General features: G+C 37.5%; 1 protein-coding gene across 5 annotated transcripts in view; it reads left to right on the forward strand.

Moving 5' to 3' along the window:
- The window catches only part of LOC103788828 (ceruloplasmin-like), a 60019-nt gene that overhangs the window by 16095 nt on the left and 26354 nt on the right, over window positions 1-17570 (forward strand). For 2 of the 5 annotated variants that reach the window (XM_078354020.1, XM_078354021.1), the window contains 9 exons: window positions 1284-1470; window positions 1664-1731; window positions 2462-2575; window positions 3378-3613; window positions 6633-6845; window positions 9580-9750; window positions 10403-10645; window positions 13574-13739; window positions 16426-16556. In XM_078354020.1, the coding sequence (XP_078210146.1) occupies window positions 1444-1470; window positions 1664-1731; window positions 2462-2575; window positions 3378-3613; window positions 6633-6845; window positions 9580-9750; window positions 10403-10645; window positions 13574-13739; window positions 16426-16556 (1369 nt within the window). In that variant the 5' untranslated portion in view covers window positions 1284-1443. Of the gene's footprint in view, window positions 1-1283; window positions 1904-2394; window positions 2576-3377; window positions 3614-6632; window positions 6846-9579; window positions 9751-10402; window positions 10646-13573; window positions 13740-16425; window positions 16557-17570 lie in introns of those variants that run through there. The other 3 variants (XM_078354022.1, XM_035278462.3, XM_035278461.3) reach the window with 3 other exon arrangements.

The raw sequence follows: 17570 nt of genomic DNA on the forward strand, positions 1-17570 counted from the left end.
GTGATCTACTCCTTGAGAGCTAAAGTAACCTTAAAGTGAGATAAGAAACATATATATGGTTCAGCCCAAAGAATCTGGTATGTCTTTTAAACCAAAATGCCACATATATTACTTGCTACCTTTATATTTTATCTCTTCATCCAATACTCCAACACTTTTTGGAGTATTGACGTGTAGGGTATGTGGCATTTTCTTAAATATGTATAGATATCTATATATACTCATGGGAAAAAATATACTTTGATTTTTGTGTGTTTTGGAAAACAGGTTGGGTGTGGTGGCTAACGTCTGTAATCCCACCACTTTAGGAGGCCTAGGCAGGTGGATTACTTGAGGCCAGGAGTTTGAAACCAGCCTAGCCAACATGGTGAAACGCTGTCTCTATTAAAAACACAAAAATTAGCCTGGTGTGGTTGCACACACCTGTAATCTCAGCTACTTGGAGTCTGAGGCACATTAATCACTTGAACCCAGGAGGCAGAGGTTGCAGTGAGCTGAGAATGCACTATTGTATCCCAGCTTGGGTAAGAGAGCAAAACTCTGTCTAAATAAACCTATAAATTATAGCACTTTTTTATAATTAATAATAAATTATAGTATTTTTATATTAATTTTTATATTATGTGTATTTTTATATTAAAAATAGGAAAAGCTATGCTGCAGTTAAAATGAAAGAACTAGACTTCTAAGAGTTGACATAAAAGACATTTAAGACATATAGTTGATGAATAAAAGCAAGCTACAGAATGATACATACCATATTCTTTTTAAATTTTTAAACAATTTTGTGGGTATATAGTAGGTGTATGTATATGTGGGGTACATAGAATGTTTTGATACAGGCACACAATGTGAAATAAACATATCATGAAGAATGGGGTATCCATCCCTTCAAGCATTTTCCATTGAGTTTCAAACAATCCAATTACATTCTTTGTATTATTTTATGTATAGTTGTTACTATTGACTCCAGTCACCCTTTTGTGCTATCAAGCAGTAGATCTTACTCATATACCATATGATTGTGCTACCTTAATGTTTCTAACCATGGGTTTCTAAACCTAAATCAGAGCCTTACTTTTGAAACACACTGTAGCTTTCTAATTCTAAAATCTCAAACAATACCTAATAGTAATAGATATTACAATACATGATGATACCCAGATCAGATCAACGGCTTATAAACACTCCTGCTCTTTCCTTACTTATTGTAGCCTCTGCCAAGGCACTCTATTTGTTCAATAAATGTAACCTTTAAATTTAGCATTTCTTGATATCTCCAGGAAATAGAATAAATGCTTCCTAATCTATAGGAGTTACAACCTATTGGAGAAAAGTAAATACCACATGGACATTCAAGCAATAATCTGAAGCAGGCTGTAGTTGGTTGACAGCCTGTGTTGCAGCTGGAGAATTCAGAGAGGGGCATGTTTGTGAGCTGAAATGGTCAGGGAAGTCTTCACTGAGAAGGTAAAGTTTCAGTTGAATCTTAAAGAATGAGAATGGGAAAAATTTGGATTAGCCAAAAAAAAGAGAGGCTGAGGGAGGGAAGATCAGGCTGGGAAATGGGCACAAAAAAGGTAAGTTCAGAAAGCATATTATAACAAAAAAATGAAAAGGAAGTATTGTAAATAACACCTGTTAAATGTTGACTATGAACCAGCTTCCTTGTGTGGCCCCAAGCTCCTCCACAAGATGGCTGTCATTGAATTTACACAACTTCCTAACTGGGTAAGTAATATTATTATTTTATAACTGAAGAAATGAAGTTACCTAATTACGCATTGCTGAAAAGTGGCAGAGCTAAGAGTCAAACTCAGGTTGTCTGATTCAGGTTTTCTGCGTTCTTTCCTGCCTCACACTGTGTTCCTAGGAAGACAACTCCCCAAAACGAAGGGATCCTGTAAGTGAATTTTGAGAAAAAATGTGGAGTATCAGAGATACCAGATTGGGGCCTAGATTATATGAATAGCCTTAAATGCTAAGAAGTTTGAGAATAACTTAATGAAAGTCTTATATGACAAGAAATTTTAAATTATCATCCAGTAATCCAGTAGAAAAACTTGATAAAGGTAGCATTTCAAGAATTTTCTGGGAATGGTACATAGAATGGACTAAATAGTAAGAAAGTGGAGACTAGAGGCTAGACAGGAGAATATTTCTATAATTTAGGAATAGATAATTTATCAAGGGACGATGGATGATGGGCAGCCTAACGATCCAGTGTGCTGTGCAACATTTCACCTCACTTGACAATGAAATCCAAAACCACTTGGAATGCAAATGACATATATGTTAATGAAGACATAATAAGCTCTTATGTAACTTGATGTATGTAAATACACACAAATATGTAAGCTTGGATTATAAAAGATAGGCAAGCCCTACTCAGTTAGCTTCTCCAGGCTCAGACTTTGAAAATGAGGATGCTTTTACCATTGACTTTTCTGTTTGTTATTAGTTCTCCAGGTTGGGCAATAGATAGGCACTACTACATAGGCATTAAAGAAATCATTTGGAACTATGCTCCTTCTGGTAAAAATATGATCAATGGAAAGGCTTTCTCTGAAGACCTGTAAGTAATCCTTTGCATTTAAAAAGTTACTATCTAAAGCAAAAGTTGGTAATTGTTGATCATTGATGAAATGCTGATGAAGACTTTCTCATGATTGACACTTTCAGGGCACATATGCCATTAGAACCACTTCATTTGTTTAGCTTAAATATGGTATAAAAAAGAGGTAGAAATACAAATCCAAAATTGCTCTTTCCTGTAATTATTGCCACTTTTGCCCTCCTGACACATTATTTTGCAGATCATAGCTAATTCTATTTATCATTACTTTTGTTCACATGACAAGGTATAAAACACTTTCCTTTTGATATGTGTGAAGCCATTTTCTTAAGTTTTCTCTTCAGATATTTGAGAGAGGAAAATATAGAGGACATGAGTGGGGTTCTGATTTCCCATGGTTTAGGGGAAAAACACCCTAATGCTACCAATAAATCCACAAATTCATTCAAATGTGTCAACAGTCCTATATAATGGGAATTGACCTACTATTTGAATGCTAAAGTAACTTTAAAGTGGGGTTAGAAATCTATATGCAGTTCAGTTTAAAGAATTTGGTATGTCTTTTAAACAAAAATGCCACGTTTTACTTACTACATTTGTATTTGATTTCTTCATTCAGTATTTCAACATTCTTCTCATCAATTACACCTAGTTTTGACTCCCTTCACATATTCTCTTGCCTCCAGGTTTTATCTGCCAAAATTAGCTGTGGAGCTTTTGACCTCTCATTTTAATTTGTTTAACATTTTGTTTCTTTCCAGTCAAAATTGGTTAAAGTTCTGTCTTTTTGGTTTGTTTATAGAGAATTTTTACAAGGAGGTCAAGCAAGAAAGAGCTTTATTTATAAAAAGGCTTTGTATTTTCAATATACTGATAATACATTTCAAAGGATCATTGAAAAACCATCATGGTTGGGATTTTTAGGTCCAATGATTAAGGCAGAGACTGGAGACTTCATTTATGTACATGCAAAAAATAATGCTTCAAGACCTTATAGTTTTCATCCTCATGGACTCACCTACTCCAAAGAAAATGAAGGTAAGCAGACCCTCTTTCCTGCATTCATGAGTTTTGCTTATGGGGAGTATGAGCACATCACATTAGAAAAAGCCAGGTGATCATGGACCGGTCAGCATTGTGAACTACGTGGGGTTTACAGTGACGCAGACTCTACTTCCAACCTATTTAATGTTTATACCCATGACAGTTCTTTTTCAGTTTCTCATCTTAATTGAGTAACAGCCCTTATGCAAATCCTAGGAAATGAAACACTTTTCCCTCACCACATAAGAAAAAAAGAAGGCATTGTTTTGTTTTGTTTTGTAAGAAACGCTCATGAGCTAAATGTTTTATTTTTTTTATTGCGTTTTAGGTTTTGGGGTACATGTGAAGAACATGCAAGATAGTTGCATAAGTACACACATGGCAGTGTGATTTGCTGCCTTCCTCCCCTTCACCTATATCTGGCATTTCTCCCCATGCTCTCTCTCCCCAGCTCCCCCACCCCCCACTGTCCCTCCCCTTTTCCCCCCAACAGACCCCAGTGTATAGTGCTCCCCTCCCTGTTTCCATGTGTTCTCATTGTTCAACATCCGCCTATGAGTGAGAACATGCGGTATTTCATTTTCTGTTCTTGTGTCAGTTTGCTGAGAATGATGTTCTCCAGGTTCATCCATGTCCCTATAAAGGACACGAACTCATCGTTTTTGATTGCTGCATAATATTCCATGGTGTATATGTGCCACATTTTCCCTGTCCAGTCTATCATCGATGGGCATTTGGGTTGATTCCAGGTCTTTGCTATTGTAAACAGTGCTGCAATGAACATTCGTGTGCATGTGTCCTTACAGTAGAACGATTTATAGTCCTTTGGATATATACCCTGTAATGGGATTGCTGGGTCAAATGGAATTTCTATTTCTAGGTCCTTGAGGAATCGCCACACTGTCTTCCACAATGGTTGAACTAATTTACACTCCCACCAGCAGTGTAAAAGTGTTCCTATTTCTCCACATCCTCTCCAGTATCTGTTGTTTCCAGATTTTTTAATGATCACCATTCTAACTGGCGTGAGATGGTATCTCAATGTGGTTTTGATTTGCATCTCTCTGATGACCAGTGACGATGAGCATTTTTTATATGTTTGTTGGCCTCATGTATGTCTTCTTTTGTAAAGTGTCTGCTCATATCCTTTGCCCACTTACTAACGGGCTTTTTTTTTTTTTTTTTTCTTGTAAATCTGTTTGAGTTCTTTGTAAATTCTGGATATCAGCCCTTTGTCAGATGGGTAAACTGCAAAAATGTTTTCCCATTCTGTTGGTTGTCGATTCACTCTAGTGACTGTTTCTTTTGCTGTGCAGAAACTGTGGAGTTTGATTAGGTCCCATTTGTCTATTTTGGCGTTTGTTGCCAATGCTTTTGGTGTTTTGTTCATGAAGTCCTTGCCTACTCCTATGTCCTGAATGGTTTTGCCTAGATTTTCTTCTAGGGTCTTTATGGTGTTAGGTCTTATGTTTAAGCCTTTAATCCATCTGGAGTTAATTTTAGTGTAAGGTGTCAGGAAGGGGTCCAGTTTCTGCTTTCTGCACATAGCTAGCCAGTATGAGCTAAATGTTAGGTTGGCAGAAATCCTATACTGCCCCCACCTCGTTTCCATTTCCTAGTAGATGAGGATCACCCTTTGGAAAGATATAAGTTTCAAGAGAAATCGCTACTTCCAGACAGAATCTTCTCTCATACTCATCTACAGTCACAGATACATCCTAATTTTGAAAAAAGGGAGGGGAAGAGAAAGCCAACAAGTGGGGTTTTATGAGTTTTTGGGAGAAAGCAAAGAAAGCTAGGAAAAGAGAGTTTGGGCTTGTCTTGAGTAGAACATAGATATTTTTTCCCAGTGTTTGAAATGTGTTTTTTAAAAGGCCTGGTATAAATCTTTAGAAAATTGGAACTTTAGGCCAACTTGGTAAGAGTGCCACCTATAGAATGAGTGCTTCTTCCGACAGAGGCTCTATGATAATGCAGGGTCGTGGAAATCCCATATGCCATTTTATTCATCTATCATCATCATTTTGCCATGTTATATAACCATCTTGCAATGATTATTGCTCTTTAAATATATTCTATGAAAAAAAGAGAAAAATTGTCTATATTACAGACATATAATGTGAAAAATGTTAACAAGAGTTTGCTTTATTTGTTTATTTTTTAATCAACTCTCAGAACTTAGATTGAGGTTTGATGATTCCCTCAGGGAAGCATGAAGAACTAGAAACAGGCCTTGAATTAATCCTCTGGACTGAAACAGACTCAGGAAACCGGACCATGACCGGAAGCAGCTCCAGATGGGCCGCTGGGCGGGAAGAAAGTACAAAAGTCAGCCAGTCATAATCTCTTCATGTTCAGTGTGGAACAGGAGGGTCCAAAAAGATGAATAAAGAATTGGAGGCTGCTCATGCTTCAAAGTCTTTTATTGAATAAAGGACTTTTATCCATATTTAGCAGGATCCCAGCCACAAGGGGTAAGGATCTGAGGCAAAATTTTAGCCAGAGAAGAAGAAAGAAAAGAGCGCAAGGGTCCAAAGTCAGAACTGAGGTAATAGTTCAGAGTAATGGCAGAGGCCACTTTGGCAGTGGGCTACTTGGAAATAACAGGGACACCCTTGGGTGCCCTGGGTCCCAAGTGTGACTAGCCATGAAGAAAACATGGAGGGCAACTCGGGAATCCAGAGGTTACCTCTGCATCTGAGGTCTAGGCACATGGTAGGTGCAAAATAAATATTTGTTGGATCCATCAGCAAAGGTGATGATGGCCTGTTAATATACCGCCTGCTGCATTCCAATTTGGTTTAAAAACTGCAGCCAAACTGAGCATTCAGGTAGACGCCAACTAAGGGGGATTTAGGGAGGTAGGAATCTGGGAAATGGTGGAGAGAAATGCACACTTTTAAAGAAATACAGATTACCATACATTCATAGCTTAATGGAGGAAGCCTGAGTCACATTCAAAATAGTGTTATCCAATATTTACTGTAACCACAGTGCAGAATATGTTTTCTAGGTGCTATGTATCCTGATAATACGACAGGCTTGCAAAAGGAAGATGACTATCTGGAGCCAGGGAAACAATATACCTACAAGTGGTATGTAGAAGAAAAGCAGGGACCTGGCCCCAATGACAGTAATTGTGTGACAAGGATTTACCACTCACATGTAGACACTGTAAAAGACGTGCCTTCGGGACTTATTGGACCAATTCTGACTTGTAAAAGAGGTAAGTTTTTTTTTTAATCTCACTGCAGTAAAAGAGTAAACCGGAATGGGTAGGCTGTCCTCTGCTCTCCTAGAGGAATTTTCCTATCCAAGGTGCTCCATTTTCCTGCTTTAACTTTGATTTTCCAGTCAAGAATGAAAACTTGCCATCTTGAACTCTGAGCACTAGATGGCGATCTCAAGTCCAACCCTCAGTTCAATCAATAATGTAGGTTGATCACTAGATGGTAGTCCAACCCAATAAACTTCGCTTCAGCCATCTTCATTCAAACTTACTGCCACGGTGCAGAATATGTTTTCTAGGTGCTATGTATCCTGATAATATGACAGCCTTGCAAAAGGAAGGTCTGTTGCATTGTTTATGTTTTTTTTAAGTTTATGTTTTTATGTTTATGTTTTAAGGTAAATTAAATCATCAGTTAGAATCATCAGTTTATTAATAATTCTTGCCAGGAGGAAGTTTTACTGATAGGTTTCAAACTTGCAAGGAAATACAGAGTTTGGAAAATTCTGATTTGGTTCATTAAAACAAGATTAACAAAGTGATAGCACTTGATTTTTACGAAGTTAATGAATGAATTTAACTTCCCATGACAATCAAAGTTTAAATTTTAGGTAAACAGTTTTTTTCAATAAATATTTTAACAATTGCAGTTTCCTATAGTAAACACACATAGTCTCATGGTTACAAATCACATTCCTTGGGAGATACCTTTTAAAATCAACTTTGGAAGAGCTTTTTGACCTTCTCAAACTTGCAAGAAACTCAACTGCATAATGGCAAATTAAAGAATAAGTGTTTGTTATATTTAACTTAAACAGTATCTAGTCTATCTAGGCTATCTAGTCTGAACATCTCCAAACTTTCTCCCTTTTCTTTTTAAACAGTAAGATAACTTAATGCTTTGCATTCTCAAAGGCAAGTATGTGAACTGTCATCAAGGGTTCTTTGGTTGGGTGCAGTGGCTCATGCCTGTAATCCCAGTACTTTAGGAGGCCAGGGTGGGAGGATTGCTTAAGGCCAAGATTTCAAGACCAGCCTGGGCAACATAGTGAAACTGCATCTGTACAAAAAAAGAGAAAGGAAAGAAAGATAGAAGAAAGAAAGAAAGAAAGAAAGAAAGAAAGAAAGAAAGAAAGAAAGAAAGAAAGAAAGAAAGAAAGAAAGAAAGAAAGAGAGAGAGAGAGAGAGAGAGAGAGAGAGAGAGAGAGAAAGAGAGAGAGAGAGAGAGAGAGAAAGAAAGAAAGAGAGAAAGAAAAAGAAAGAAAGCTTCTCGTTTACAGTTATGTTGATTTATGCCCTATGGTTTTAAATATAAGGCTGATATAAAATATTTGGCTGATAATTCATATATAATATTTTTATATGTTATGTTTATATATAACAATCGTAATCCCACTGTCCTAGGCACTTTTCTCTTTTGTTCACGCTAAGCTCTCAGAGTGATCTTATCCATTCTGAGTCATTTGTCTCCATCTGTGTGTTAATGAATCTGAAATCTACAACTTTGGTTCAAACTCCTTTACTGATGGTCAGGGCTGGCAACTTGACATCTCTATTTGGGTGTTTCATTGGTACCTAAATACATCATATTCCAAAACCCATCATTTTTTCCTGCCCTGAATCTCTCCCTTCCTTCTGTGTTCCCTGCCTTGGGGAATGGCTCCAGTACGTTCCAGTTAGTCACCAGAGACAAAACACTGGGTATCATTCCTGATACTGCCCTCTCCCTCACTACTTCCTAAATACATCAATCAAATCCCACTACCTGTACTTCCTACACATCACTAGATCAGCTCACTCCTCTTCAGCTCCACGAAGAGCTCTAACCTAGTTCTTCTTCAGCTCTAACCTAGTTCAGGCCATTGCCATCCTTTTGCCAGATACCAGCAGCAGCCTCTTAACTGCCCACCAGTCTCTAGTGTTTCCCCTTTGATTTGATCTCCACTTGGCTTTCTGTCTGTGAGGAGAAGGTGGGAGGATGATTCTGATTCTGTCACTCCTTTGCTTACAATCCTTTAATGACTGCTAATTGTTCTGATGATAAAGTCCAAATTCCTTTTAGCTTAACTGCTGCCTGGAATCTTCTCTACAGGTATACCCCAGCAAACTCCTCATCCTTTAAGTATCAACTGAGGTGTCACTGCCTTCAGAGGTTTCCATACCCAAGATTCAATTAATCATCTCCCAAACACTGAGTCTTCCTAACTACAGAACTTTACACACTATAGTTAGTATCTTATTTATTGATGGATTCCACCCTTGATTATATGCTCTGCAAGGGTAGATAGGTATTTTGTTCACTTTTATGAACCCAACACTTGCCATAGTGCTTGATACATTACAAACATTCAATAAACATTTGTTGAGTATATACACAGAAGAATAAATGAATTGGTATGAACAAGTTATCCTTCATTAGAGAAGGCACAAATTATGAGACTTTGAGCAATCTCACGCGTTAATGGTCATCAGATGCAGATAGATACTGCAGAAAGTTACTGATTTGAAGTAAAGATGAGTATGGATTCTTTAAATTTGGTTTCATAGATATAATATGGTTTTTAAAGTTTGTTGCAAACTTCACAAAAACTGACAAACACATGGCAAACATTTACCTTTTTCATGGGCCCTAACAATTAACAAAACTGTTTATTGTAAAAGTAGTTTTATCTTTGACAATGGTTCTAATTAATGTCTCCATGAAAAGTAAGAAATGTGTTTTTTGTTTTAGGGACGCTGATCGGAGACACTGAAAAAGATATTGACAGGTCTTATTTTCTGATGTTTTCTACAACTGATGAAAGAAGTAGCTGGTATAGTGATGAAAATATTCGTGCATTTACTGAATCTGGCAAAATCAACACTAGTGATCCCAGTTTTGAGGAGAGCATGAGTATGCAATGTAAGATTAAAAAGAACTTTCTCATACATAATATCTTGTAAATCTAACTTCTATGATTGTATTTAGTCATTTCCCTTTGTTTAAGTTTGTTTAATTGAGTTTCTATTTTTCAGCGTTTCACTCAGAGTATACTGGCTGACATGCATTTCCTAAGTCCGATAGCAAATTTGATCCACGTTTGTTTTCTGAAGTCTGATATTGACTAAAAATAGGTGATAAAAACATAAGAAAGATGTATCTTTAAGTCATAAAATACGGAATAACGAAGACATAATTGACCACATTTTTATGAATATGTGTTTTTATCCAACATAGTATTTTTGTTTCAGAAATGATGTCTCCATACTCCATCACCTTTATCCTTGCTTTCTGGTTTCATGAACTTAGTCTCTATTATTTTCCTTTTTCACTGCTTCCTGCCTTTCAGGTTTCTACCTCTTGCCTTTAAGCCTTTGTGCTCCCCTCATTTCTCACAATACAAAATGCATACGACCTCCTTTTCTATGAAACACAAATCAGATGTTGTAGATTATGTGTGAGAACAATGTTGACACTGGGAAGTTTATATTAATATAATAAGGAAATACATCAAATTTTTATCACGTGGCACTGATCTATCATGCCTCATGGATTAATATACATTTATTTTCAGCAATAAATGGATACGTGTATGGAAATCTGCCAAATCTCACCATGTGTGCTGAAGATAGGGTCAAGTGGTATTTTGTTGGCATGGGTGGCGGGGCTGACATACACTCCATCTACCTCCACGGACAAACTCTGATCTCTCGGAATCACAGAAAGGACACAATTATGGTCTTCCCCTCCTCACTGGAAGATGCCTTCATGGTGGCCAAGGGCCCCGGAGAGTGGATGCTGGGATGCCAGATATATGGTAGGGATTTATAACTTTTGTGTAATAAATACAGAGTCGGAAAACTTACAAGGTCACAACCCATTACAGTGTCTTACCTTACAAATGACGAAACTGATATCCAACATTCCTTTTGGAAACAGTCAGTGATGGAACCCAGGAACCCAGGTCCCTGACATCTTTTCACTCGATTACTATACATCCTTTTAAGTATATAGGATTGGGTTGCTGTTTTTACAAAAACTTTCATATCCATTGTAAGAATATAAACCCTGAGTGAGAACCCTGAGTGTCAGACAGAGCAGATATTATTACAGTTTGTTCTTTAATTCAGGAGACAAGTATCAAAATCCTATGGGAAGCAGAGCAAGAAATTATGCAGAACCCAATACTTCTAATTCATTACTCAAGTAATCCTCCTTATTTTTGTTTATTTCCCTCTCCAATCACATTTGCCATTTAATGACAGAATGGTCAGTTATGAAGTTATTGATCTTTTCTATTCCTGAATATGACCAAACTATATATAATCATGTAAATGTTCTGGGTTATTTTTCAATCAGAAAACATAATTTTCATTAGAATTAAAGAATTTAACTTTATTTTTTTGGTAGAAAAATGAAGTTTATTTCTCTGATGAAAAACCTTTCTTTTTGTAAGTCCTGAACTTTGGTTAGTATCATGTTTCAATTAATTATTCAAACCACTAAATGACAAGTATTTATCAGGATTTTCTATGTGCTGCATCCCTCCCCAGGCTGTGAGAAAAGGAAGAACCACTCGCGGCTCTTATAACTCAAGGACTGGATTTAGGGACAAAAAGCTGTCACTTAGAAAAGATGATCACTTTCAGATTAAAATGTACACTCAGTTCCACCAATACCTCCCATCTACCTTATTCTCAGATCATGCCCTCAAGTCAGTCTTTCCACCTCAGCTCTGCAGAAAGACTAGTGTCAGCCCTAGACCAAGTGAGAAAATGCCTCAAAGCCTTGTTGGCTGATGGGATGCCATCACTTTCTCCTGTGTGTCTTTTCTTTCTGTGTCCTTCTGCAGCTTTTCTGCTTTTTAATTTACTCCTTTTTTTTTTTCTTTTTTGGTAATTACAAGAATATATCAATACATCTTTGCCGGAAAGAAAGGTAGGAAGGAAAGAATGGAGACAAAAAAGAGGGAGAATGGAAGGAGGGAGGGAAGAAAAGAGGTAGAAAAATAGGTGGAGGGAGGCAGGCAGAAAGAGAAAGAAGTCTAATGCAGTATGTATTAGCCTGTTCATACCAGCTCAAAGAGCTGAGAGTTAAATAATCCAGCCGTTAAACTATTGGTAGCTTCAAACTGGTCACAATGGGCATGCTTACACCACAGAAAAAATAGCACGCATATCAGAGTCAGTGTTTGGCTTTGGAGAGCTGCTTTAAGGACATACCACTAGTCCAGCTCCACCCAATCACCATCTTAATCACTGTAATAAATTCATGCAAGTACTAGAAAACCTGTTTACTCTACACTTTCACGCAACATAAACATGAGCATGTAGAAACAACACACAGCTATGTTTTGTGTTTTGTTTTATGTAAGTAGATCACACTGCATATAATATTCTGTTGTTTTCATCACTCATATCAAAGTCTTAAAGTCTCTTTTCATGTATTTCCAATACATTTAACTCATTCTTTTTAACTGTTGCATAGTTTTCCATATTTTGGTTGTACTGTAATTTATTTAACCATTTGCCTACTGATAGATGTTTAAATTGCTACTGCTTTTTTGGTTTATTAACAATGTTACAGTTAATACCTTTTTTTTGAGATGGAGTTTTGCTCTTGTTGCCTAGACTGGACTGCAGTGGCCCGACTTGGCTCACTACAACCTCTGCCTTCTGCCTCCTGGGTTCAAGCAATTCTCCTGCCTCAGCCTCCTGAGTAGCTGGGATTACAGGCATGTGCCACCATGCCCAGCTAATTTTGCATTTTTAGTGGAGACAGGGTTTCTCTGTGTTGGTCAGGCTGGTCTCAAACTCCCAACCTCAGGTGATCGATCCACTTGCCTCGGCCTTCCAAAGTGCTAAGATTACAGTCGTGAGCCACCATGCCCAGACTTAGTTAATACCTTTTCATGTATGTGCAAATATTTCTCATGACTATCAAGAAGTGAAACTATATAATAGCAGAGAGTTTTGTTTTTTTTTTTTGAGATAGAATCTTGCTCTATTGCCCAGGCTAGAGTTTATGGCTTACTGCAACCTCAATCTTCTGGGCTCAAGCAATCTTCCCACCTCAGCCTCCGGAGTAGTTGGCATTACAGGCACACACCACCACACGTAACTGACTTTTTAAACATTTTTTTGTAGAGATGGGGTTTTGCCATGTTGCCCAGGCTATTCTGAAACTCCTGGGCTCAAGTGAGGCCACTTGCCTCGACCTCTCAAAGTGCTGAGATTACACGTATGAGCCACTGCCTGCTTTTAATTTTAACAAATTGTCTTTCAAAAAGTCTCTACTAATTAACATTCCCACCAACAGTGCTCTGAAATTAAAACACAGGACTGATCTTCTCATGCCTTGAGTTTCTTTCTTCCTGCCAAGTAGTTAATGAACTAAACCAACTAACTCATTAGTGGCTACTAGTAGTAATTTCATGTTCATGAGGGGAGATGTTCTTGGACTCTCAAATTCTTCTCAGTATATAGGCACCATCTTCACATAAGACTTGGTCCAAAGTTGGTTATTATTCTCTAATAATATATATCCCTTTAATATTCACTTTTGCATCCTGACTTTTGTACTTATTTCATACATTTTATGTTTTTTTCCATCGATTTCATACATCATATTTCTCAAAGAAATAGAAAGTCTCGATATTGTTGGCTAAAACTGAAAATACATCTTGACCAAGAAAATTGTCTGAATGTTTTAATAACATTCTCTTTTTGGGTTTACTGTTTTTCAGAGAGTATGCAGGCATTTTTCAATGTAAGTAATTGCCAGAAACCTTCAACAGATGTTACTGGGACACATGTTATACATTACTATATTGCTGCTAAGGAAATTCTCTGGAGCTATGCTCCATTTGGTATAGATTTCTTCACTGAAAAAAATTTAACAGCAGTTGGAAGGTAATGATTCACTGGTTAAAATATTGATAGTTAAATAATTAACATAATTGAAATCTTTCATAATCTAGTTACTTCTCAAAAGGATTTAGGCATCTAATTAAAATATATTGATAAAATAAATATGAAAAATAATTGGAAAAATTTGAAGCCAAGGAGCATTGCTAGACAAAATTCTTCTCTAAATCCCTGGCAGACAATGTAAAGGAAAATGTACTACTCATCTTTTTCCTAGTACAAAACTTTAAAATGGATTTATATTATACTTCCGAAACATTTAACAGCATAAGACAATGTCATCAATAACATTTTATAAAAATTTTTAAACATTTTTTATTATTTATGTGTAACTTATACACTCCTGCTAATATCTGAAGGCATAATTATCGAATGTGATATCCTTAAACTATATTCTATAAATATTATTAACTCAATAACACCTAAGAATATATTAGCAATTATTATCTTAATAACCAAAAACTAACACTAAAATGCATTACTCTGGCATTAGCATTTAAAAGTGGGCAAAAAGTTTTTCTGATAGTCCAACTGCTAAGTGTATTTACCAGATTGAGGACAACAGGAGATTTAATTCTTCTGGCCTATTGAATGAAGATGCATGTTAGAACAAAGTTCTAAAACCACCAGAAAATAATGTTCTTTATGATGTTTATTTTTCTCTAATTCACTCACAGGAATTTTAGAAAGCAAAGAACACTATGTCAAGTAAACAGTTTCTCTTCTTTTTTAAAATTATTTATTGATACATGATATAGGTACAGATTTATGGGCAGTGATATTTTGATATGTTCATACAGTGTATGATACCTAAATCAGAGAATTTAGGATACTCATTGCCTCAAACATCCATCATTTCTTCGTGGTGGAAACATTTCAAATTTTTTCTTGTGGCTATTTTGGAATATGTGATTTATTGTTGTTAACCATAGTCACCCCACTGAGCTGTTGAACACATATTAAGGGCATATTTCTTTCAATTAATTGTATGTTTGTACCCATTAACAACCTCTCTTCACCGTCCATTCCTCCCCACCCCCACCCCCACAGTGGTATATTCAGGTGGATGCACATGAGCAACAGCTGTGGCAGGCAGGGCAAGTCGATCCCCAGTACCCAAGATGGTGCACTTGGGTAAAAGCAGCAGTAGACAGGTGTGCCTGTCCTCAGACTCCAAGACAACAGCTAGATGGTTTGGTCTCATGTCTACTAAAGGTGCATTCAGGTGTGTGGTAGCCCTGCTCCTGAAAGGGCAGTATTTGCTATCACTGGCAGTCGCTCCAGGCAGGTGGCTCTCAGGCTCTGGAGAGGGCACGCACAGCTTTCTTTGTTCTGGGGCAGCCTCCCTGATGCACTGCACAGCCCATCCCCCACAATGTAGAACACCATATGCGCTAGAGTGCTGGGGACCCAGCCACTCTCCTGGATCCAGCTAATGTCACAGTGCTTCAGCACTCTGAGTGGACACAGGGGAATGTCAGTGAAGTTCTAGGGATGTGGAGATACAGTGGCTGTTGGGCCCTGGGGCAGGATGCAGTCTGGTGGGGGCTGGGCTCTCAAAATGGTTCCATGCTATAGCTATTTGGGTCTCGGGGGTTGTATGGGACCCAGAATGAACTCCATCTCTGGAATAATGAGATTGTATCAACTCCAGGCCACTCTCTCTACTAGTCTCAAAGCCTACAAGGACTGAGGGTCTCTCCTGTAGCTAGGATTGCAGGAATCCACGGTAGAAGTGTGGACTCCTGGGGATCTCTCACTTACCCTTTTCCCACACTGGGGAGCCTCTCCTGGATCCCAGCCAATCTGAGCAGTGAGGCTGCCTTGCTTCCCTCTCCTTCTGTGCCTCAGGTGTTCTTTGACATTTTCCTGCCAAATTCCAGTGTTCTCTCTTAGATGCTCTGTCCAGTTTGTGATTATCTACTCAGTGATTTGGTCCTTGTGAGTGCGAGTGCTGGGTGTCTGTAGTCCTTTTCTTACATTTTAAGCTCATCAATAAATTACTCAATCTGTGTAATGGAAATTTCATATTAAATGTCAGAAACATAACTGGGCTTAGAGCAAAAAACTAGATTTAGCTTTAGAGCTTACTCTCATTTTATACTGACTAAAATAAGTATGAATTAATAGATTCATTTTGCTTGATTCTCCTGGCTATAAAATTCTATGATGTTTTTGGCACAGCAAGTTACTTCATTATTAGGAAATACTTTTTCTCAGAGGCTCCTTTTTTATTATAATAATTTAAAAAATAATAACATCTCTTTTTATATTATATCATCTCTGCAAATAGTTGTTTTAATAGCAATATTTGTTATTACCTGCTTGAAAAAAGTCAGATATAATATCTTTTTATCCCAAAAGGAAGTTTGCAGGCAAATAACTAGGTAGATACATATAGATAACTATATACATGTGCATAGACAAAAACCAGAAAGGATATTTATAGAAAATATTGACTGTGGTAATATATAGATGGTGGGATTATGGAGATTTCTGTTTTCTTTGTTGTGTTTTTGTTTCTCTTCCCAATTTTAGACAATGAGCATGCATTACTTTTATAATCAGAAATAAATTGCAAATATTTTAAACAGATGTGTTTGGATTCTTTCTTTCTTTTCACATAACTGTAAATATAAAAGTTCTTTGTGTATCTGCTTTCTCTGCGCAGTGAATCCAGGCTATTTTTTGAACAAAGTCCAACCAGAATTGGAGGAGCTTACAAAAAACTGGTTTACCGTGAATACACAGATGCTTCCTTCCAAACACAGAAGGCAGGAGAAGAACATCTTGGAATCCTTGGTGAAATTCTATTCATAGCTCGTGGGGTTATAAACATTATTTATTAATATTCTGCAATCAAAACAGTATTCACCAATTCACAGTTATAGATTTCAGTTGTAATATATAGCCTTATGAAAATAATACATTGATTTACCCAATGTCTTTTTTTATTAAATTAAATTTTATTTTATTTTAGACAATCTTGTTCTGTTGCCCAGGCTGGAGTACAGTGGTGTGATATCTGTTTACTGCAACCTCCACCTCTTAGGCTCAAGCAATCCTCTCACCTCAGTCTCCGGAGTAGCTGGGACTACGGGAACGCAACATCATACCCAGCTAATTTTTGTGGTGTTTTGTTTTGTTTTGTTTTTTTGAGACAGGGTCTCACTGTTGCCCAGGCTACAGTGCAGTCCCTCAATTTCAGCTCACTGCAATCTCTGCCTCTCAGGTTCATAGGTTCAAGTGATTCTCATGCTTCAGCCTCCCACGTAGCTGGGACCACAGGCACACACCATCACACCTGGATAATTGCTGTATGTTGTAGAGACAAGGTTTCACCATGTTGCCCAGGTTGTTCTCAAACTTCTGGGCTCAAGCCATCTTCCCATCTTGGCCTCCCAAAGGGCTGGGATTACAAATGTGAGCCACTGAGCCCAGCCAACTCGGTGATTTTAACTACATTCTTTGGTCCTATAAATCCAAAAAGACTAATATATTCATCTAATATCTAATACCTTTGATCCAAAGTGACTTTGTAAGACCTTGAATCATCTAGACTTCTTGCAGTTGCACCCTTTTCTGGATTCATGACATCATCCCTTTAATTTCTTCCTAAAAGAACTTTACTGTGGCTCAGGCCTGTAATCCCAGCTTTTGGGAGGCCTAGACAGGTGGATGACCTGAGGTCGGGAGTTTGAGACCAGCCTGACCAACATGGGGAAACCCCGTCTCTACTAAAAATACAAGAAATTGAGCCTGGCACATGCCTGTAATCCCAGCCACTCGGGAGGCTGAGGCAGGAGAATTGATTGA

The sequence above is a fragment of the Callithrix jacchus genome, chromosome 17 (genome assembly GCF_049354715.1).
Source record: "Callithrix jacchus isolate 240 chromosome 17, calJac240_pri, whole genome shotgun sequence".
In the NCBI taxonomy this organism is placed as follows: Eukaryota; Metazoa; Chordata; class Mammalia; order Primates; family Cebidae; genus Callithrix; species Callithrix jacchus.